At 37.1% G+C, this 23764-nt stretch overlaps 1 protein-coding gene across 2 annotated transcripts in view; it reads left to right on the top strand.

The window, feature by feature from the left end:
* Window positions 1-19451, top strand: part of NPFFR2 (neuropeptide FF receptor 2) — a gene marked incomplete at its 3' end in the record, with an annotated part of 85789 nt that extends 66338 nt beyond the window's left edge. For both annotated transcript variants that reach the window (XM_082727621.1, XM_082727620.1), the window contains exons 2-4: window positions 5018-5352; window positions 13110-13209; window positions 18602-19451. In XM_082727621.1, coding sequence (XP_082583747.1) covers window positions 5025-5352; window positions 13110-13209; window positions 18602-19451 — 1278 coding nt within the window. In that variant the 5' untranslated portion in view covers window positions 5018-5024. The remainder of the gene's footprint in view (window positions 1-5017; window positions 5353-13109; window positions 13210-18601) is intronic.
* Between the last annotated feature and the right edge of the window lie 4313 nt (window positions 19452-23764).

Here is a 23764-nt window from a genome sequence, read left to right as displayed (position 1 = left end):
GGGCTTAAGTGGGTACGAGAAGAATAAATGAAACAAGATGGGACTGGGAGGGAGACAAACCATAAGTGACTCTTAATCTCACAAAACAAACTGAGGGTTGCTGAGGGGAGGGGGGTTGGGAGAAGGGGGGTGGGATTATGGACATTGGGGAGGGTATGTTCTTTGGTGAGTGCTGTGAAGTGTGTAAACCTGGTGATTCACAGACCTGTACCCCTGGGGATAAAAATACATGTTTATAAAAAAATAAAAAATAAAAAATAAATAAAAATTTAAAAAAACTAAAAAAAAAACTAAAGGATCAACAGAATAGGAATATGGTGCTTTTACATTGCCATAGCTGTGTTGCTTCCTTTCATATTCTTAGGAGACCCTCTTTCTAGGTTTCCTGACTCTTCCAGGTATTAGCTGTGAAACCCATATCAGATTTCTTAAAGTCCCCTGTCTTACTTCTTTCTATACTAAATTTAGGTCTTTATATACTAAATTGTAATAATTTCTGTATTGCTATATATAAATTCTTTATATACTAAATTCTTTAATACTAAATTTATATACTAAATTCTTTATATACTAAATTTAGTAGCTACTTTGTACTGGAAGATTAAAGGGGTCAACACATATAAAGCAATTCATAAAATGCTCAGCACAGACTAGATATCAAAATACTCAAAGTTAATACTCAAAGATAAAAGTCTGAGCAAATATCATGACCCTACTTTGAGCTACAGTTATTATGTCCACGAGAACATTAGTCTGAATCATCAGTCCTCCTTTCTTTCCCCGGAGGCATTCTCCCGACGTCTGCGGGCTTGGATTGTGTACTCACTGCTTTAACATCTTCCATCATTTGTTTCTGACCCATTTCTTTGCCATACATTTCTCATTGTTATTATATGTCTTACTCCATTTTCTTTAATATTTGCAATAAGGAATATGTCTCTACTGCCATGATGAACACCAAGACTTGATTGGAAGGCCCAGTGAAGAGTAGGAATAAAACATGTTCATAATGACTGTGTCTCTATCTTGATATTATTTTATAATATTTTATCTTGATATTATTTTCCATTCATCTTTGGTTGTGCAGTTATTTGAAACTTTTTGTGTGATTTGATGGAGACATTTAATTGGATGTGCGGTTTCTAAAGGCCAATTTTCTTCCTCCCCTGGATAACCCATTTTAACGTGTTTTCTATCAGTCAGGTTCAGCTCAGCTTTCTAATGTATTACCTTATCCTAGGGAGCATCATTTGCAGAAGTCTGGTTTTTATTCAATTTTACCAATGAAATTACAGACCATCTAATACATGATTTAGCTGTGGCAGAGATTTATGCAACATTCAGCACACCATGCATTAGTAAAACTTACAGTGTCATTCAGGGCCGTGTGTTCCTTCTTTTTTTCAGATTATAGATTAATGGGAACCCAGTTTTTTGTTTGTTTTTCATTTTTTTTCCAGTGAAAAGAAGTCCACTGATTTTTCTCCCAATCTTGGCTATTAATCAGGACCAGATCCGAGAGAGTGGCACTGGCAAAGTTCCTCCTCCCCTCTCCGATGCTTCGAGACTTGTTTCTGGTTTTTGTTTGTTTTGCTCCAGGAGGGTGCTGGAGTCTCTCCTCAGGAAACCTGGACTTCTATAAGACTCATTCATCCTCCCAATTCAGCCCTGTTAGGCTTTATCCCAAGGTAGTGGACGGGACTGGGGCCAGCCCATGGTCTCCTGCTGGTTCCACAGCCATATGAGGTCGGTTTGACTGTGTCTGACTCTTACTCAGTGCACAGGTGGGTGAGACACCTTCTCTACAGTTTTGGCCTTTGGTGCTGGATCCCACAGCTCCCACAGACGCACTTTTGTTCACAAGCCAGTGCTGAACTTAGTTGTTAAAAGGGCGTGCAAAGAGGAGGGATGTCTTTTGCTTCCATGATGCTGATGTCCATGGTGATACTTTTTTTTCTTTAAAGATTTTATTTATTTGACAGAGAGATCACAAGTAGGCAGAGAGGCAGGCAGAGAGAGAGAGAGGGAAGCAGGCTCCCTGCTGAGCAGAGAGACTGATGCGGGACTCGATCCCAGGACCCTGAGATCAAGACCTGAGTCGAAGGCAGAGGCTTAACCACTGAGCCACTCAGGTGCCCCCATGGTGATACATTTGAAAGTGCTTTGAAAATTTAAATATTAGGCATTATTATGATCTCATAATGATTGCCAGTGATTCACCCCCAGACTGAACTTGTGCATTTATAACGCGTCTGTCCTTCCCATTTTCCTTCTCTCTCCTTTTCAATTATTTTAGCGATTTAAGTTGTTATCAATTAGTAACTGTAATACCTTCTGGTGATAATTATCAGAGTGTAGTTTAGATCATCCAAATAGATGGAAGTAAATACTGCCAACTTCCTGTGCTTGAATCCTACATGGGGGGAAGAAAAGGAAAAAATGAAGAACTCAGTTAAATTAATAATAAACACCCTAGTAATAGAGGCAACAGGGCAAAGCCCAAGGAGAGATAGATGACCACAATGGGGAGTGGTGGCCACAGTTCCTTTGTGTGTGTCCTTTGGCAGTCTGGGTAGCTCATGACTGGTGACAGTTTATTAGAGTCTTGGCCATTTTTATGAGTATTTGATACAGGAATGAAGAATATAGACTCTTCTTTCAGAGGATGAATTCTTTAGATGATATGTATGAAACAGTGCATTTAAACTTCATAAGTTAGAGTATTTATGGACTCTTTCTTAGTTGAATTTGGGAGACATATTTATTTTAGGTAAATTGATACTGTTGTTACCCAGTGTATGACTTACTATGATTGTGAATTTAAGCTATGTTATGGAGGGTACATATTGCATGGAGCAGTAGGTATGGTGCATAAACAATGAATTTTGGAACACTGAAAAAATAAATTTAAAAAAACAATTTAAGCTATGTCATCTGGTTTTATTCTGTATGATCGAATTCAGATAATGATATGATAACACATTTTTTCCAGATTATAAAAAAAAAAATCTGGAAACAGGAAAGGTATTTAATTGAAGAAAGATTTTATTTAAAGCTTTTTAATCAAATGTATAGAACTTTTAAGTGCCCAGTGGAAAAGATGCCAGATGCAAGAATACCAAAGAGCAATTTTCCTTGGTATATTAAATTGAGATAAGGGGGTCTTCCCAGGATCAGTCAGAAGCTGGCTTTTCTCTGCCTCATTACCATGGTACTGTGAGTGATACTATCCTATCTCCCATTATAGGTTAATCTAATAGCTAAAACTCCAACCTCATATACAAAATTCTTACAATTATGTGTCAGGAGGAAAGAACACTTAAATATTACATGTCCTTCTGCTACTCCTCTGTACTGCATGTTGCTATCTTGCCACATAGAGTTTTGAAGCCAATAATAGGAATAGTGAAATCTTGCTTACTCAAATTCCATTCTTTTTCTCTCTCCAAGCCCTCACCCTACCCCACAGTCACTTTCTTTTCATTTTTCATTTTTATTCGGGCTTAGGGACATTAAATATTGAAAAGCAGAGATGAGCTTTAAAAATTAAAGAAAAGGGAAGAAATAAAATGGCAAAATATTGGAGAGAAATGTTTTTATTGGCTTGTTTTGTATTTATATACTTGTCTTATAGTAACTTACTTACTCTTTACTGTTCCTAAAATAGAAAAAACTATCCAAAGTAAAGTATCTGAAATGAATACTATGAACCTTAATCTTTATGCAGTATTTATAAGAATAAACATACTCCCCTAAAATAATAAAGTATGCACTTGAAACACTGGAAAACATAGTGATAATGAGGTATGCAGAAATGAATTAACAAGCAGGCCTGAACCTGCTATCTTTAGAAAGGACTGCTCACAAGGTCTGCCCTTGGTTAGAGTCTGGGAACTTAAGTCAAATACAATTCCTTATATTGCTATAAAGTGACCATAAATGGTGAGAGTGTTCATTATACCTAATCTGTACAAATAACATCATTTTTTCTGTACACCTGCTTTCCATCAGGGAGTGTGAAATTTTGATACCACTAGGAGGAATGTACCATGTGACTGTTCTCTAATTAAAAACCTAGGGCACTGAGTTTCTAATGAGCTTCCCTGGTAGACAACACTTCACACATGTTGTCGAACTCATTGCTGGAGGAATTAACTCACCATGTGATTCCACTGAGAGAGAGTCTTAGAAGCTGGTTTCCTGCAAATTTTATCTTACGTGCCTTGCTATTTGTTGATCTTGCTTGGTATCCTTTTGCTATAATAAATATTAGCTGGGGATACACCAAATGCTAAATCCTCTGAAGCCTTCTAGTAAATCACCAGATCTGGGCATGTTCTTGAGGACCTCAGACATATATGGTTGACTGACATGTCTACATGAAGATATGTGGATTCCAAATAAAAATATTTATTGAATACATACTATGTGAATGGAATTATGTTAAGTGAAGCCAAGGCAAGTATGGGCTTATTTTAAAAAAATCCATGCGTATATAAAAGACATATTCAACTGAGTCAAAGCAGAATAAGAAATCTACAAAAAGCTTATTTCAAAGGCAGTTTTAAAGATGGAGACACCTCATCTTGTTTAAATTGTCAGGAAAACTAAAAATATATTGTTAGCCTTAAGGGAACAAGTAGGTTTTGACAGGTTATGATATCTAGAGACAGGAGAAAGGGAATTTCAAAAGGTTTCACTTACTGAGTTTCCCTTGAAACTTTGCAAATGGATAGGAGGTATAATAAAGTGAAATACAGAGCATATTGAGGACATAGAAAATATACTAATTGTTATTTATGAAACAAAGTGGAAATTTCAAGTTCTCTTGGTTAAAATCCTAATAATTTGACTGTATTATGTACAGCTCTGTTCCATGCAGAATTAATGGATTATTACAGAAGGTCCATCAAAATCCCCTTGCACTTTAAAAGTGTTCCTTTTAAACTCACGTACAAAACTTACGTTCTACTGGCTTCTAATTATACTTTTTCTTTTCTACCTCTCCTTTGTTCAGGTCCATCATGAGTGAGAGATGGGACTCAAACTCTTCAGAAAACTGGCATGACATTTGGAGTGTCAATGACACAAAGTATCACCTGTACTCAGATATCAATATCACCTATGTGAACTACTATCTTCACCAGCCTCCAGTGGCAGCAATCTTCATTATTTCCTACTTTCTCATCTTCGTCCTGTGCATGGTGGGAAATACAGTGGTTGGTTTTACTGTGATGAGGAAAAAACATATGCACACCGTCACTAATCTCTTTATCCTGAACCTGGCAATAAGTGATTTACTGGTTGGCATATTTTGCATGCCTATCACGCTGCTGGACAATATTATAGCAGGTATGTTGACTTGTGCATGGTCCAAGGATGAAAGGAGGGAATTTCTGTCTCCTAAGCCTGCACCCGTGGCAGGGCCATTCGTTCATTCGTAAATTCTTACGGAGTTCCCAGAAAGGCTCCAAGTGCATACCCTCCTAGGGTCTACATTTTAAAGGAGGAGTAAGACAATAAACAAATAGATACAGTGTTAAGTAGTCAGAGATTAATAAGAATTAGGGATAAAAATAAAGCAGGTGACAGAGATGAAGAGTAGAAACTTTTTTTTTAGAGTACTCACTGAAGGTTGTCAGAGAATGAGATCTAACATCTTTTACTAAAGACTTGGAATTTTTCTGGTGTGGTTCAGGGCGCGTATAATGTGGAAATATTATTGGTAATAGTGTGCAGTGTAAAGTTCAGAAACTGATAAATCTGGTTTCAATTGACCCGATGTCTTCAATCTCACAGCAAGAATTGAGGCCCTCTTGTGGTTAGCGAGGGAGATTTCCAATAGTTTTTGAGGGAAGATGAGCAGCAATCCCAATGATCTCTCAAAAAGTGGTAGTTCATCCGTGATAAGGGACGAATGCAACACAAGTAACTCCACATTGTAGCGGTTCGGGTACTACCGTAGAGTCCCTCGGGCCTGATGACTACTTCTCTAGCGCTACATCATGTACTCTGAAAGTGCGGTGTATCTCCAGCTCCCAGAACCATTTTGGTGCATAGTACCTGCTTACTAAGTATTTGTTGTATTAATTAATGAACGGAACTCACGATGTTCATAGTCCAGATCTGTAGAAGAAAGAAAACGATGGGAGGTAGGTGAGGGGGTGGGGTAACTGGGTGATGGGCCTTCAGGAAGGCACCCGAAGTAAGAACTGGCTGTTGTGTGCACTGATGAGTCGCCGGCGTCTACCTCTGAAGCTATAACACAGTATATGTTAATTAAATTGAACTTATATTTAAAAAAAAAATTTAAATGATACCATAGTTGCATAACTAAAATATTTAGAGCAACATGAGCTCTGTCATAGTTCTTAGCTTTTCATAGCATTTTCAGTTTCCTGAAGAGTAAGAGGTTTCTCTTCGGATCTCTGTTTTCTTCCCTTCTCTGGAGCAGGAGCTGGGGAGAGTTGAAGAGTGCCTCTTGTAGCATCTGTGCTCATCGATTCTGCATTTTGTGAGGTCTGGCATTAAAAATAAATTATCAAGAATGTACATTTTTAAAAATCTTTTATTAACATATAATGTATTATTAGCCTCAGGGGTACAGGTCTTTGAATCACCAGGTTTACAGGTTTACTCACTTCCCAGCGCTCACCATAGCACATACAAGAATGTATATTTTTAAAACAAGGTACATTTTAAGATATTGTGTGAGGCAAAAAGAGTGAAAGAATTGATTTAAATTACTGTCATCGCTCTCAAGAAACTTATTTTGCCAGTAAGACATGCTCTCAGAATCGCCCTCCTATAAGTATTTATAATGAAATTATTGTCTCAGCTTCTCCATACACATTATTACCCTTCCTTACCCCTAGTTACTCTATACTGGATAGTAGTTACTCTCCTATTTCTAAGCAACTTGTTTCCATAATGTATTCCATAATGAAACCATAATGTTCCCATAATGTATTATTACCTTCACGTTGCAGGAGAGGTACATTAGTTGTCTGAACCCTCTCTTACCACAAGAGGTAGTTTCCCTCACCAGACTCCACTGAAATGACATAGAACAAAAGAACGTAAATGCATAGAAACTGTCAGATGCTGCTGAATACGAAGTTGGGAAAGCCGGATTGGCTGGAAGTGTGTACAAATGTAATCAGATGCATTTATATAGACATACAAATACGCATTCACACTCTGTCTCCTCTCATTTTCCCAGTGTAATTAGAATTTTTTAAGTCAGTATGCAGAGAGTACATATACAATTATATGTACTCTCTGCATACTGACTTAAAAAATTAAGTCAGTATGCAGTGTGAATGCCCCCTGCTAAGGCATGCCAAGTGCTAGGATATCAATGTCTATCTTATAAAATGTTTTCTTGGATTTAATCATATTTTGATTTGCTTAGCTTGGGGTATGTACCTATAAGTCACATATCCTCAAATTCTCTTCCAGGAGTGTTAATATCTTGTAAACACCTTCAAATGTATCAGGCAACCTGTGAATTGCATCTTTTTTTTTGGAGAGCCGCCCCCTGGTGCTCTCCACCCTTGTGTTCTATTCAGACATCTTACCCTTCAGGCATGGAGCTCAGCGGCTACTGCTCTGGGATGTCCCTTCACTGAGATCCTAATGATTCTCTTCACGTCCTCTTTTCTGGAGCCATGGCTTCTTTCTTGGTTAATTCTCTGCCGCTTTCCTAAGAAAGTTTGCATTAAGAGTTAAAAAAGTGAGATCTGGTTTGTCTGCAATTATACTTATTCTGCCCTCATAGTGGATTATAATTAGCTGCATAAAGTATTCAAGGATATTGTTATTGCTGAGAAACCTGACATTACTGCTAAAAAAATCTAATGACATTACACACTTGCTTCTTTTATCCTGATTTGCATTTTGTTTTTTCTCCTGAAAATTCCTAGGACTTCTCTTTATCTTTAATGTTCTGAATTTCAGGCAATTTTGCCTTGAAAAAAATCTTTTTTATTTTTCATTTATTGTGTTGGACACAAACCAGGCCCTTTCAATCAAAAATAGAATGCCTCTTAATCCTGGGGAATTTTCTCGTATAATTCCCTTCCATTTTACCTTTTTCCTGTTAGGTATTAGAGGTTCTGGGTTGATGTTTAAAAAATCTTTTTCATTCTCTCTTCCTAATTGTTCCATTTTCAAAGATTTTCTCAATTTTCTCTTGTAGACATTATATTGAGTTCTATGTTGTCATGTTTAAATTCTTTGAGCTATTTTCATTTTCTGCATGTTTCTTATACTATCAGGCACATTTCATCGATGAAATGTGTTGTCTCTGAGGTTTATTTTTTATGTTTTATTTTAATCCCACTTAGTTGTTTTATATGACTTTCAGGTGTACAAGATAAGGATTCAAAAATTATACACACCACCTGGTGCTCCTCCTGACAAGTACACGCCTTAATCCTCATCACCTGCTTAATCCCCAACACCTGCTGAACCCATCCCCCCACCCACCTCCTCTTTGATGACCATCAGTTTATTCTCTATAGTTAGACCCTGTTTCTCAGTTTGTCTTTTCCCTTAGCTGGTTTATTTTGTTTCTTAAATTCTGCATAGGAGTGAAATCATATGGTATTTATCTTTCTCTGATAGGCTTATTTTGCTTAGCATTATACTCTGTAGGTCCACCCATGTAGTTGCAAACTGCAAGATTTCATTCTTTTTTGTGGCTGAATAATATTCCATTGCATGTATATATGTGGGGTGGGTTGCACGCCTATATATGTGCATATATATATATAAAGCTATATATATATATACACACCACTTTACATATATACACACATACCACATTGCGTATGTGTATTTATATATATATATATATATATACACATACACACATTTTGCAGATCCATATATACCACATTGCATATATATATCACATTGCATATATATACCACATATATGTATATACCACATTGCATATATGTGTATACCTCATTGCATACACACACACACACACACACACACACACATCTTCTTTATCCATTCATCAATCAATGGGAAACGTGGCTGTTTCCCTGATGCTAAGTGCTGCTGAACATCTTTTCATATGTCTATTGGCCACCTGTACATTGTCATTGGAGAAATGTCTGCTTGTGTCATCTGCCCATTTTTTAATGGGGTTATTTGATTTTGGGGTGCTGAGTTGTTTAAGTTCTTAAATACTTTGTTAAGTTCTTTATATATCTTCTTCAATCACATAGGTTGCCTTTTAGATTCGTTGACTTCCTTTGCTGTGCCAAAGCTCTTTTATTTTGATAAAGTCACAATATTTTCTGTTTGTTTGTTTCCTTTGCCTCTGGACACATATCAAGAAAAAGGTTACGATGTCAGAGAAGTTACTTTCTGTGTTCTCCTCGAGGATTTTTATGGTGTCAAGTCTTTAATCCATTAAGCTTATTTTTGTGGTATAAGAAGGTGGCCCAGTTTTTCCAACACTATTTGTTGAAGAGACAATCTTTTTCCATTCATTATTCTTTCTTGATTTGTGGAAGATTAACTGTCAATATACTTGTGGGTTTATTTCTGGGTTTTCTATTTTGTTCCATTGATCTATGTGTCTGGTTTTTTTGCCAATACAATACTGTTTTGATTACTACAGCTTTGTAATATAACTTAAAGTCTGGGATTCTGATGCCTCCAGCTTTGCTTTTCTTTTTCAAGATTGTTTTCATTATTTGGGATCTTTTGTGGTTGCATATAAATTTTAGGATTGTTTGTTCCAGTTCTATGAAAAATGCTGTTTGTATTTCAATAGGCATTGGGAATATAAACATTTTACCAATATTCGTTTTTCTAATCCATAAGCATAGAATTTTTTCCATTTCTTTATGTCATCTTTCATCAGTGTTTTATGGTTTTCAGAGTACAGGTCTTTTACCTCTGATTAGGTTTCTTCCTAAGTATCTTATTTGTGGTGTAATTTTAAATGGGATTGTTAATTTCTCTCTCTGCTGCTTCATGACTAGCATATAGAAATGCAACAGATTTCTGTACACTAATTTTGTGTCCTTTACTGAATTCGTGTATCAGTTCTAGCAGTTTTTTGGCAGTCTTTTCAAATTTTCAGTACGGATTATCAGGTCATCTGCAAATAGTGAAAGTTTTACTTCTTCCTTATTGATTTTGATGCCTTTTATTTCTTTTTCTTGCCTGATTTCTGTGACTAGGACTTATGGTACTATGTTGAATAAAAGTGATGAGAGTGGACATCCTTCCCTTATTCCTGATCTTAGGAGAAAACTCTTAGTTTTTCCTCATTAAGGATTATGTTAGCTGTGGGCTTTTCATATTTAGCCTTTATTATGTTGAGGTATGTTCCCTCTAAACCTACTTTGCTGAAGGCTTTTATTGTGAATGGATGTTGAATCTTGTCAAATGCTTTTTCTGCCCCTATTGAAATGATTGTATAGTTGTTATCCTTTCTCTTATTGATATATCATGTTGATTGATTTGTGAATATTGAACCACTCTTGCAAACCATGAATAAACCCCACCTGGTTGTGGTGAATGATTTTTTTAATGTATTATTGGATTCAGTTTTCTAGTATTTTGTTGACGATTTCTGCATATCTGTTCTTCAGAGATAATGACTTATAGTTCTCTTTTTTATGGTGTCTTTATTGGGTTTTGGTATTAGGGTAATGCTGGCCCCATATAGTAAGTTTGGAAATGTTCCTTCCTTTTCTATTTTTTTGAAATAGTTTGAAGAGAATACGTATTAACTCTACTTTAAAGGCTTGGTAGAATTCACCTTGTAGCCATCTGGTCCAGGAGCTTTAGTTGGGAGTTTTGTCATTACTGATAAAATTTCTTTGTTGGTAATTGGTCTGTTCAACTTTTCTATTGCTTCCTGTTTCAGTTTTGGTAGGTTATATGTTTCTAAGAATTTATCCATCTCTTCTAGGTTGTATATTCTCATAACTATTTTATATTTCTGTGGTTGTTGTTTTTCTCATTTATAATTTTATTTGTGTCCTGTCTCCTTTTTTCTTGATATGTCTGGCTATTTTCCTCTATTTGATTTATATTGGTTTTCTCTTAAGTTTCTTTTTTCCTTTTTGTTATAGTCACTTTTATATTTGAGGTTTCCCTTATGTCAGTTGCTACTTAGCTGCTTGTATTTCAAAGTGAGACACAATGTGGCTGACTTGGACCTCTCTGTGCCTTAAGTTCCACTCTCAACTTCATTAGTTTGGGCCATTCACTGGGAAATCCATGACTTTGTCAAAATCTGCACAACAGTCTTCTTGGAAGGATTACATTCCCCAGAAAGAAATTCTCTGATCTATTGCCATAGGAATCCTAACACCGGCTGCTACATTCCAGAGCCCAGGGGGTCTCTGGACAACAGTACTGGATGGAGAATATTTTTACTTAATCCTTGGGCATCATTGTGGTACCCAGCCCACCTGCACCTAGAGAGTCAGAGTCTAGAGACGCTTTGCTTCCACCTCCTGATACTAACTTCCATCCTTCTGCCGGCCAGGGGAGAAGCAAGGGGCATCTGGTTACATTTATGCATAACTCAGCCAATTGTGTTATTTTCCCAGCTTCACATTCTTTCTATTCGAGTTTTCTTTTCCCTAGTGCTTTAATTTTAATGGAATTTAGTGAGGGAGGTGAGATAAATCATGTGCTTATTCTTTATTTTTGACCAAAGGCTATTCACACTCTTTTTTTTAACATTATAACAGCCAAATAAATCTAGGACTGGAGAAATATGCTCTCTCTTGGTTTCTACTCATAGAGTCACTCAAGCATCTATTTTAAGATGGTCTGGATAGATGACAAGTAGGTTTTTTTAGATATACTTGGATTCGATTTTGTGAATATTTAAAATTAGGTAAAACATTTTAAAAATAAGTTGTACAATCTTTTTAAAAAATGAATGTTGTATATTTCTCAGATTTTTAAAATTTATCTTTTGGGAAACTAGAACAGTTACTAGTAGAAGAATATTACTTTCCTATAATAGTAGATGGGTGGTTATATCAACCTGTTATATTTCTTTTATAAACATTCTAGTAAATGAGGTTTGATTAGAAAGTAATTCAAATAGACTGATTTTGTTCATGCAAAGTGCTCTTTATTCTCAAAGTATGTCTTAGTTAGCTCAGGCTGCTATAAAAAAATACCACAGACTAGGTGGCTTAGACAATAAGACATTATCTTCTCACTCTTTCAGAGGCTAGAAGTTTGAGATCAGGGTGATAGCATGGTCTGGTTTTTGGTGAGGGTCGTAGTTTTGGTTTGTAGACAGCCACATTCTTGCTGTGTGCTCACATGGACTTTCCTCAGTACATGTTCCTGGAAAGGAAAACTCTCTTTCCTCTTCTAATGGCATCAATCCCATCATGTGAGCACCACTCCTGTGGCATTATCTCAATGTAGTTACTTTCCAGAGGCCCCTCCTCTAAATACATTAGGGCTTAAGGCTTCAATATATGAATTTAAATGAGGGGGGACACAAATACTTACTCTATAACAATGTAAATTGTCTCATTACATAATATATGAATAAATACTAATCTTATTTATTCTACATGTACCTCTTGTTCCTCATAATTTATGGGGTCTATTTCCAAATTATAAAACCAATATACTTCCTGTCTTAATTCATTTAAAGGGCTTTATTGCATAAGGGTTAATGGTTTAGGCTCTAGAACCATACAGCTGGGGTTGAAATCCTAAATATGTTGCTAAGTAGCTGTGGGAAGGCATGTGATATTTGTGTATTTATTACCTAGTCTATATCATGAGGAGGAGAATACACCTTCAAAAGCCTGTTTTGGGAATTAGCTAAGTTAATAGATACTAAGCACTTACTACAATGCCTAGAATGTTTTAACTACTGCATTATGTTTTGACATTATTAGTAGTATACTAAAAATAGAGCTCTGGAGATATTAATGAAAATAATGGAAAGCAATGATTTTTCCCTGGATATCATTTAGGAAATAGTTGCATCAGTCTTGATTTCATGCTTTTCTGTTCATATTTTTGGTGAGAGTAAAAAGAATATATATATATATATGATCTATTCAAAGACTGTTTCTTATCCCTTTCAGGATGGCCCTTTGGAAGCACAATGTGCAAGATCAGTGGATTTATCCAAGGAATATCAGTTGCGGCTTCAGTCTTTACTTTAGTTGCCATAGCTGTGGATAGGTAAGTCAGCACCAAAATCGGAATCTGGTGAAAAACGTATAATCTACCATATTTGCCAAATATGCCCCAAATTGTATCTGTAATATCCACTCTTTTAAGAGCACAGCGTATATCTGCTAAAGGTTCAGTAATAAAATAAAACTACTAAGGTTTCCGTTTTTAAAATTAAATAATTAGGGATAACACGTGTCTTATTTGGGGCTGTTATAATAAGATACCATCAACTGCATGTCTGAAACAACAGAAATTTATTTCTCACAGTTCTGGAGGCTAGGGCCAAGGTCAGGATGCCAGTAGCTTCTGTGTCTGGTGAGAGAACTTTTCCTGCTTTGCAGAGGGGCATCTTCTCCAAGGAACCGGCAGCTCTATTCTCCTCTTTTTAAAAGGTCACTAATCCTATCATGAGGACACCACCCTCTTGATCTCATTTGAACCTAATTAGTTCCAACTACCATCCAATCAGGTTTAAAACCCTGACTCTTATTCAAGGTATGAATTTGGAGGGGACACAAAGTCTACAACATCATAGTTATACTATTTTTCACTACAATCAAATTTTCTAGTGATAGAAATGTGAAATCTAAAATTTTATCCAGATTTTAAGATAAAATTTAACCACCATTTACACACAGTGTTGAGGTGTGCCTGTACTGCGCTGGTCTGTATATCATCTAAAACACATTAGACAGGGATGCCTGGGTGGCTCAGATGGTTAGGCATCTGCCTTTGGCTCAGGTCATGATCTCCAGGTCCAGGGAATGAGCCCCACGTTGGGCTCCCAGCTCAGCAGGGAGCCTGCTCCTCCCACTGCCCCTCAAATGAATAAATAAAATCTTAAAAAAATAAAACAAGTTAGACAAAGTGCTGCCTAAAGAAGTTCACATTCTGTTAGAGGCAGAGAGATATGTTAACAAATACTTACCAATAACACTCTCTACTATAACAAACTGTACAAAGCAGAGAGTGATCAAGTCACCTCTCAGGACCAGGACTGTCAAGTTCACAGAAGAGGTCATAACTGATTACTCAAGATTTAGAAACTAACTTTGGGAAGAAATAGAGGAAAGAGCATCTCTTAAGACAGGGTTATATATAGATATCTATATGGACTTGAAATGGAAGATACTTATCAAGAGAAACACAGAGAGGCAGGCCAGCTAGACCATGGGAAGGTGGAATGGCACATTAGGTGTGACCATTTCTTCCACAGAAAGAGGCAAGTGGGTTTTCTATGGGCGTGTCTTCCATTTGTTCTGAAGACAACCGGGAACTACTGAAGTCTTTTATATGGGGGAGTAATTACTGGACTTTCATTTTAGGAAAACAGAAAGGGTTTGGTGTTGTATAAGACTGGAGAAAGGAAGAACAGTTAAACTTTTGTAACAACTTAGGTTGGAGAGGATGTAAGGCAGTGGCAATGGCAATTAAGAGATATTTGGGAGAAAAACTGAATAACGCCCCAAAAAACAAAATGCTCTAGAATTGTTGACATCAAAAACCAACTTGGTAGATTGTGTTTTCAATATTAATCTATTTCTAAGAACCCATATTATAGATCTAGATTTTTGGTGTCCATTGAAAGAGAACAGAATTTGCAATATATGCTAACAAGTGCATGCCAAAGGTATCTTTTTATATTAAAATTTGGGAGCTAATTATTTCCAAATTTACTACATTCTATTGCTATTTTGCTAAATCATTTTTTGGTGTACTAATTTATACTAATTTATACTAATACTTATTTTATACTAGTAAATAATGCTACTACTAAATTATTTTGTTGTGAATATAATACTAAACCTTAATTTTACAATTATTTATGTTACACCTACAGTGAATAAAAGAAATATCCTTTGTATTTTCTATTGTATCTTGAGCTTATCAGATTTAGTATTATATATCCCTAAGTTTCTCTTTCACTGTTTCTACAATGCCTCCTAAGCAGAGATATCATTTTAAAAAGGTTAAAACAATAAGCATATTGTGCTATGTTTATTCAAGGGATGATAGTGTATGAGGTAAAATCAATTAACTAGGTCCATGTATTTCAAAATGCATAAATTTCAGAAGCATACAATCTCAAAGCTATGCAATGATGCATGTAATATGGTGCCATAATATAGAAATTAAAATGTTATAAATGCAGGCTAATACTGTCAAAGCATAAAAACATTGACAGGAATGATATATAATAACTTTAGATTTCTGAGGAAAGTGTAATAGTAGATTAGGATTGAATAGATCTATGAAAAAAATCATCTCTGTCATGTTTTAATTCTTTTTTTTTTTTAAGATTTTATTTATTTATTTGACAGACAGAGATCACAAGTAGGCAGAGAGGCAGACAGAGAGAGAGGAAGAGAAGCAGGCTCCCTGCTGAGCAGAGAGTCTGATGCAGGGCTCCATCCCAGGACCCTGAGATCATGACCTGAGCTGAAGGCAGAGGCTTCACCCACTGAGCCACCCAAGCGCCCCTGTTTTAGGTCTTTTAAAAAGTGGTGAAACTATGGTCACCTGCCGTGACACACCCTTTGCTCTCTGCCTTCCCAACCAGTATCATTTCTCTAGAGTTTCAGTTTTCTGTGGCAGTGTAACAAGTCAGCTCCCAAAACAAACCACTTAGTGGCTCATGATGCTCAAATCTATGACGAATCTATGACGAGGGCAGCTTCACTGATTGGAAACACATACCTTGTTTCTGCTCCACTTGGCATCGGAGAGGGAGTTCTAAGACCAAGAATGAAGCCTTTTCCTAACGTTGGTGCCCAGACTGGGAAGACTTGAACATCTAGGAACGAGAACTAGGGCTTCTCAGGCCCTGCATGGGCTCTGCAGCATGGCAGCTTCAAGGTAGCTGAGCTTCTCGTGTCTGTCCAAGGCATGGGTGTCCTAAGAGAGTGTGCCCGTGAAAGTCACACGGTGTCCCTGGTGCATCCTGCTCCTTAGAAGTGAGTCACAAAGGCCATTCAATGGATGTTGAAGGGCAAGTTCAAGAATTTAGACCTGTTTTAAAACCACCACACCTTCATCTCTATCTGAACTACTGGCACCCAAACGCATTTCTCAGGGTCAGCTCTTGGAGGAAGCCAAACTACAAAAAAAAAAAAAAATCTCCCAAACCTATTTCTCCAGATTAACTTCATCTATACATTCGACAATCACCACCTCAAAATAAACAGACCCAGAATTGAACTTTCTTCCCTACCAGTCCTACACACACACACACACACACACACACACACACACACACAGATGCACACACACACCCTTAACAAAAAGCTCCTTTTCTCATTTTTCCAAGCCAAGGGATGGCAGGCTCACACATCCAATCTAAATGAAAATCTTGGGATTTATTCTTGAACTTTCCTTCTCTCTCCAACTTCTTTCTAGTCACTCTTCAAATCCCATCAGTTCTGAGTGCTCACTGGTCCTGAACAAGGCACCATCCCCCATTGCTTGAGAGAGAAAACTGAGATATTTTTTCTTTTCCTAAGTGGTATGGTGATTAATTTTATATGTGAACTTCACCGTGCCACGGGGTGCCCAGATATTTGGTCAAACGTTATCCTGGGTGTGTTTGGTGAGATATGAATCCATAGGCTGAGTAAAAGATTGCCTGCGCTCATCTGGGAAATTGAAGGCCCAAATATGAACAAAAAGGCCGACCTTCCTGCAAGTGAGAAAGTATTGCTCCTGCCCGAGTTTTTGAGCTGAGACATCAGGTTTTTTTTTTTTTTTCTGTCCTCAAACTACAACCTTAGATCTTCTGGGGTATGAGTCGGATAGCTTCTGGACTGGAACTTGTATCGGTGGCTGTTCCTGTTCCCAGGCCTTCAGATTTGAACTGGAAGCCCTGTTGGCTCTCCCGGGTCCCCATTTTGCCAACTGCAGATCTTGGGACTCTCAACTTCCAAAACTGCATGAGCCAATCCCGTAAAATAAGTATCTTTCCATATATTGATACATACTGTTGGCTCTGGATCCCTAGAGAACCCTGACTAATGCAGTGGCCAAGTCTAAATTCTAGCATGATTTTAGCATAATTAAACAATATTTTCCTTAACTGTTTCCTGGCAGAGAGCATTTTCTATCATGTTCATCTTTGTCTCTCTGAACACACACACACACACACACACACACACACACACACACACAATTTGTTGAATGAATGAAAAAAGATTGAAGCCCCAACAGTTGGTTTACAAAAAGAACAAGATACCTAGAATTGTGCCTATGAAGTTACCCATAATATAATGATGAGTAGATGGGGAGACTCTTTAATTAGAAGATTAATTCTAATTAATTCTAATTAATCTTCTTCTTCTAAGATAAAGAGAACTTGGAAGTTAAGACAGCAGACCTTACATATGCTGCAATAAAGGACAACAGAGCAATCAATGTTCAAGTTAATTAGTATATGAAGCTATGGGAGATAAATTAATATGGAGCTGCTGCTGAGCCATTAAAAGCTTTAAGTTTTCTTACCTGCAGATCTGGAAAGTAATAATTTTCATATTTCCACTTTACAGAGTCATTACAAAACCAAAGATTAAATAGGTGATAGTACTTTGAAAAATATAATATTATATAGTTGTATGTGATATGACTATAATTATCATAGTGAGTATGAATAATAACACCAAGACTCACAATGCCAAAATTGCAGTTAAATGCAATCAGGGTTATGCTCTGCACTGAGATTGAATTTCCATGCTCACCAGAGGACATACAACATCTGGAAGGCATGTAATAAAACTAGTAATGGAAACTCTCAGACTATTTGTTATAGCTGTGACTCAAGCCACCAAAACACTTAGTGGCTTGAAACAAAAATGCTTAAACAAATCTATGGTTTGGTTGGGTGCCTCTGTGTCATCACTCAAGCTTCTATTTATGTCATGCCTGCTAATGTTCAATTGGCCAAGCACAGAGATGACATGGGAAGGGGCCACAGAAGGTCATGAGGGAGAGTTTAACAATGGACTCTGGAGCCAAACTACCTGTGTTAAAATTATGTATAGCTGTGGACGAGACTTTTTTTAAATTTTTTCTAGACCTATTTTGCTATTTTTTAAGTGGGGAAGTTTAAAGAGACAATGCAAACCAGGGAGAAAGAGTCTGGAACAGAATACTAAGTATTCATGTTCAATATCTGCTAGTTAACAGTGGTCACTTTTATTATTAATAGTGACTAATATAGTGTCTGATACTCAACTTATTCATATTTTGAGATGAAATTTATATCTGTCACAAAAACACCAATGCATGCCCCTCTGTTTCTAATGGTAACTTCATTTTTTGAGGGGAACATGAATGGGAGAATTAAATTTAATTCACAACTTGGTCAGAAGTTATAAGGCAATGTTCTGCTGATACTTGTTTTTAATTGCAGGTTCCAGTGTGTTGTCTACCCTTTTAAACCAAAGCTCACGATCAAGGCAGCATTTGTCATTATTGTGGTCATCTGGGTCCTGGCCATTGCCATTATGTCCCCATCTGCAATAATGTTACATGTAGAAGAAGAAAAATATTACCAAGTGAGACTTAACTCCCAGAATAAAACCAGTCCAGTCTACTGGTGCCGGGAAGACTGGCCAAATCAGGAAATGAGGAAGATCTACACCACTGTGCTATTTGCCAATATCTACCTGGTTCCCCTGTCCCTCATTGTCATCATGTATGGAAGGATTGGAATTTCACTCTTCAAGATGACAGTACCCCACACAGGCAAGCAGAAGCAGGAACAGTGGCACATGGTGTCCAAGAAGAAGCAGAAGGTCATTAAGATGCTCCTGATCGTAGCCCTGCTTTTTATTCTCTCCTGGTTGCCTCTTTGGACACTGATGATGCTCTCAGACTACGCTGACCTGTCTCCAAATGAGCTGCGGGTCATCAACATCTACATCTACCCTTTTGCACACTGGCTGGCCTTTTGCAACAGCAGTGTCAATCCCATCATTTATGGTTTCTTCAATGAGAATTTTCACCGTGCTTTCCAAGATGCTTTTCACCTCCAGCTCTGCCAAAAAAGAGCAAAGCCCAAGGAAACCTACACTCTAAGAGCTAAAGACAATGTGATCATAAATACATCTCATCGGTTAGCCCAGGAACTTACGATTCAAAAGTCACATGAGGAAAATTTGCCTTGTAGGAAAAGTACTGAAAAACCCAAACAACAATTGATAATGGAAGAATTAGGGAAAGCTACTCACAGAAATGAGATTTTAAAAGAGCTGGTATGATGATTTTAACTATACTCTGTGTTATATATAGAAATACTCTTGCTTTCTATAGCTTTGTATTTCAGTTCCTTCTGAGAATGTTCTAAAGAAAACATGTACTGAAACCTTCTCTGGACAGAAGTGGAAAAAGCAGTCTTATGTTCATATTCAATCTTACATTATACAAACTCTATAGTGACTCACATACGAATTTGCCTAGATGAATCCATTTTCTAGGAACAATTTTCAAAGCTTGACCTTTTCCATTTTAGCCATTTGTATATGAGTCAAGCATGTGCATTATGGGTGTACCACTAAAGACAACACAAATCCATTTTCCCCAAATGGTGATAAATGGGCAGTTGTTTGCATAAGAGTACATTTCCTCAATTCCATCTTTGCTTTTGGAGTTGAAATTTTAGACTAGAGAATTACTTGTGTTTTTAAAATATACTTAGGTTTCTTAGAAATAACGGCAATGGCAAATAGATGCTATTTCTTTTAAAGAGTACAGTTAAAGTTGGTGAGAGAATAACATTGTTGGCTTTCTAATATTTTCATAAATAGGGGCACCTGTGTGGCTCAGTTGGTTATCCAACCCCCTTTTGTTGTCAATAATTTTTTATTATTTCCAATTAGCCATCATAGAGTATGTCATTACTTTTTTATTTCAGCTCAGGTCATGAACTCAGGGTCCTGTGTTGGGCTCCCAGCTCAGCAGCAAGTCTGCTTCTCCCTCTCTGTCTGCCGCTCCCTCTGCTCATGCCCTCAATCTCTTTCTTTCACAAACGAATCTTTTTAAAAATTTTTTTCATAAATAAAATTCATGCCCTAGCTACAACCATGTTTCTTACAGAGGTGACTCAGGACCCCAATTTGACCCCCTCTCTGGTAGAATCTCTAACACAAAGACGCAAATCCTTTAATAATGCAGTGGTTGGCAAAAGATTGACCGCTCTCCTTTGTAGTGCTTAGTCAACGATGTCCAACAATCATTATAAGACTCCCATAAAGTCTATACAGAACAGGACCAATTATTCCAGATTTCCTGCTGGGCACAGCATTTAAATCCGGCACTCTTACTGAATTTGTAAATTAGTACCACTGTTAAAAAGCAACTTACAAACCCTTGGATTCTGCTGTGTTTCAACTATGTAGTAATAACAGCTGTAAATGCTAGCTTTTATTCTAGGGTGAGATTAGTCCCTAGAAAATTTGAAAATATAATAGATAGTTTGGCAAACAAAAATAAATCTCTTGGTTTAGACCTAATGTGTTTTTCCAGTCTCTCATGTGGTTCAAGCTAAAGGCCTTTCAACATTATGGGCCTTTGAGAAAATAAGTGTTGAGTTTTCAACTGAATTGAGCTACATGAGATCTGAATATACAAGTGTTATTCCTACAACCAGGAAGGGCAACCTTTGAAGTTTATGTACAGAATCTGACCTTATATTCCTCTGCCCTCATTTACTACAATACTGTGTCCAGTAGATGCTGAAGTTTATTTTGTTAGGCTATTTATTGTTTTCTGATGGGCATCCTCACATTCTATCAGAACCACAAACTCAAACTAAACCCCACATCCTTACCTGTCATCGATCTGCCTTTTATCAACTTCAACCCCCTTTCACATGTGTGTTTCCACCAATAGTCTGCTTATAACAAAGCAGGTATGATCTAAAGTGATGTATTTTCTTTATCGTGCTCATTTTCTTTTTTTTTTTTCTTTTAAAGATTTTTATTTATTTGACAGATCACAAGTAGGCAGAGAGGCAAGCAGAGAGAAAGAGGAGGAGGAGGAGGCAGGCTCCCTGCTGAGCATAGAGTCTGATGTGAGGCTCGATCCCAGGACCCTGGGATCATGACCTGAGCCGAAGGCAGAGGCTTTAACCACTGAGCCACCCACGCGCCCCTATCATGCTCATTTTCTTGAGTCCTCATAAGCAGAGTTGTTAATATCCATATTTTTACTAACAGCCTGTTCAAGACAACCTAAGTCACAAGCCCCAGAGCATTGTTTCAAAACCTTTAAACCTAGTGAGATTTGCCTGACTGGATTTCAAAATTCCTTGGGAATGGTGAACACTTTTTTCTTCCCATTTTCTCCCTTTTTGAACAGATATGGCTCTGATACTTCATGCTTGTACCACCATTGTGTTTTAGGAACAAATAACCTGTTTCTTTAGTTCCATAGATGTTGCATAGATGGACAGAAATTCTGCCACTAAATCTGTGGTAATTTGTTATGGCAGAAGTACATAGTAAATACACATCATTTTCTTTTTTATAGTTAATTCTTTGGTACACTCGAAGTGTATTTTTCATAAGAGAAATATATAAATGTTTTATCGTTATTTAAGCGGTTTTTCCATTCAATCATCTCTCTGCCTGGTTTCTTCTCTAGCTCAGTAAGGGATTTTAGGTAGAATGCCCTCCCTTCTAGGTAGCAGCTGCTACACCAGCTCTGCCTCATCTGTTGACTGTGCTACTCCCTTGCGTAGGGACGGTGCTGTGATACATTGTCTCCCTCTGGGTAGGAAGTTTGGCAGGGGGGGTGGCCTTTGAATTATACCATGCACAGATTAAACACAAGCTCAGTTCAGCAAATTCATAAAGAAAAATCTATCTTTGATGAATTTATACAGAAATCTATATTCCAAAGAACAATAAAAGCTATATGAATTTCAGTGTAGATATGTTTTGTGTTTGTTTCTAATCACAACATGGAACAAGGATCAGCATGGTCAGTGGTTAAGGCCAGCATGGCACAAAGGCAGTCTGTGTGGTATTTAGGATGACAGGTATTAGAGAAGGACTGACAGGTTCAAATCAAGGATTCTCTGCTTGTTACCAGTTGCATGAGTATGTGCAAATGACTTAATCCCTCCCTGTGTTGGTGTCTTCATCTGTAAAATGGGGTGATGCTAGTACCTGTTCATAAGGTTGTCCTTAAATGATATCTCACATAATGCATTTGAAACAGTGCTTAGTCTCCAAATAATCATGTGTGCAATTTATGTATCAAATATTTAGGTGGAAAAAGTCAAATTTCATACTGGATTAAAAAAATAAATAAAAGTAAAGGGAGTTTCTTCACCTGATACATAATCCCTGAGTACTTGTGTATAAGCTATTACCTATGTCACATAGTAATTGCCTTACAGAGGCTGACATATATGTAACATATAAACACTAATTAAAGCAACAATGGAAAAAAGTAAATTTAACTGAAAGTCTCAAGCCTGGAGGAATGAAGGTGGGTTAAAAATGGACAAGAAATAAGCATCGCTTCTTTGTACATAGCATATGTGGTTTCTCATGTATTTGTCTTCCTCTTTAAACTAAGGCCAAAAAAGCAGCTTTTTAATCTTTGTAACTCTAGAGCTCAGCATGTTGTCCTGAACACATAGGTGAATAATAACTGATTTTAAGTAAATTGAATATCAGAACAAGTATTCTTATGAATTTGTTACTCTGCCATCTTCATTAGGATAGAACATTATGATCTGTAACTGTGAATTGTAATAAAATAAAACATTTCCCTGATAATAACTATTGTTTCTCAATTAAATATTTCTCATAAACAAATATATTACTGAAGGACTCAGAACAGTACTTTTGATTTTACTGTGAGATCCAACATATTATGATGACTAAAATTTCGGATAAAGAAGTTTGCCAAGAATTATATTACTAGTTTTTTAAATTAGTTATTTAATATAATTTCTGAAGATGCATTTAAAAAATTTTGGAGTCTAACTCCTGGGTTAGATGGTGGAATAGGAGGATGCTAAGCTAACCTCATCCCATGGACAAATCTAGATAACAGCCACATCAGCTTAAATAACCTAGAAAACAACCTAATAGAGTGAACAACACTTTACAAGACTGTCAGAACAGGATGCCTGGGTGGTTCAGTGGGTTAAGCCTCTGCCTTCAGCTCAGTTATGATCTCAGGGTCCTGGGATCAAGTCCCACATCAGGCTCTCTGCTCAGCAGGGAGCTTACTTCCCTCTTTCTCTCTGCCTGCCTTCCTGACTCCTTGTGATCTCTCTCCCTCTCTCTGTCAAATAAATAAGTGAAATATTAAAAAAAAAAAAAAAAAGACTGTTAGAACAGATCTCTATACCTAAATGTAGATAAATCGGCTGCATTGAAAAAGGTAGGAAGGGCTCATGTGTAGTCAGGAATCAAACTGGCAAGACTGTCCATGGGAGGAAGGAACATCACAGGCATGAGAAAGGGAAAGAAGCAGACCTCACATCAGCCACCCCAGGCCACCCCAGGCACCGAGGACTCACACAGAGAGAGACAAATCCCCACAACATTTAGCT

Source organism: Mustela nivalis, assembly GCF_964662115.1.
Source record: "Mustela nivalis genome assembly, chromosome: 4".
NCBI lineage: Eukaryota > Metazoa > Chordata > Mammalia > Carnivora > Mustelidae > Mustela > Mustela nivalis.
Note: the sequence above shows the minus strand (reverse complement) of the source record. Positions and strands in the feature narration are given on the sequence as shown.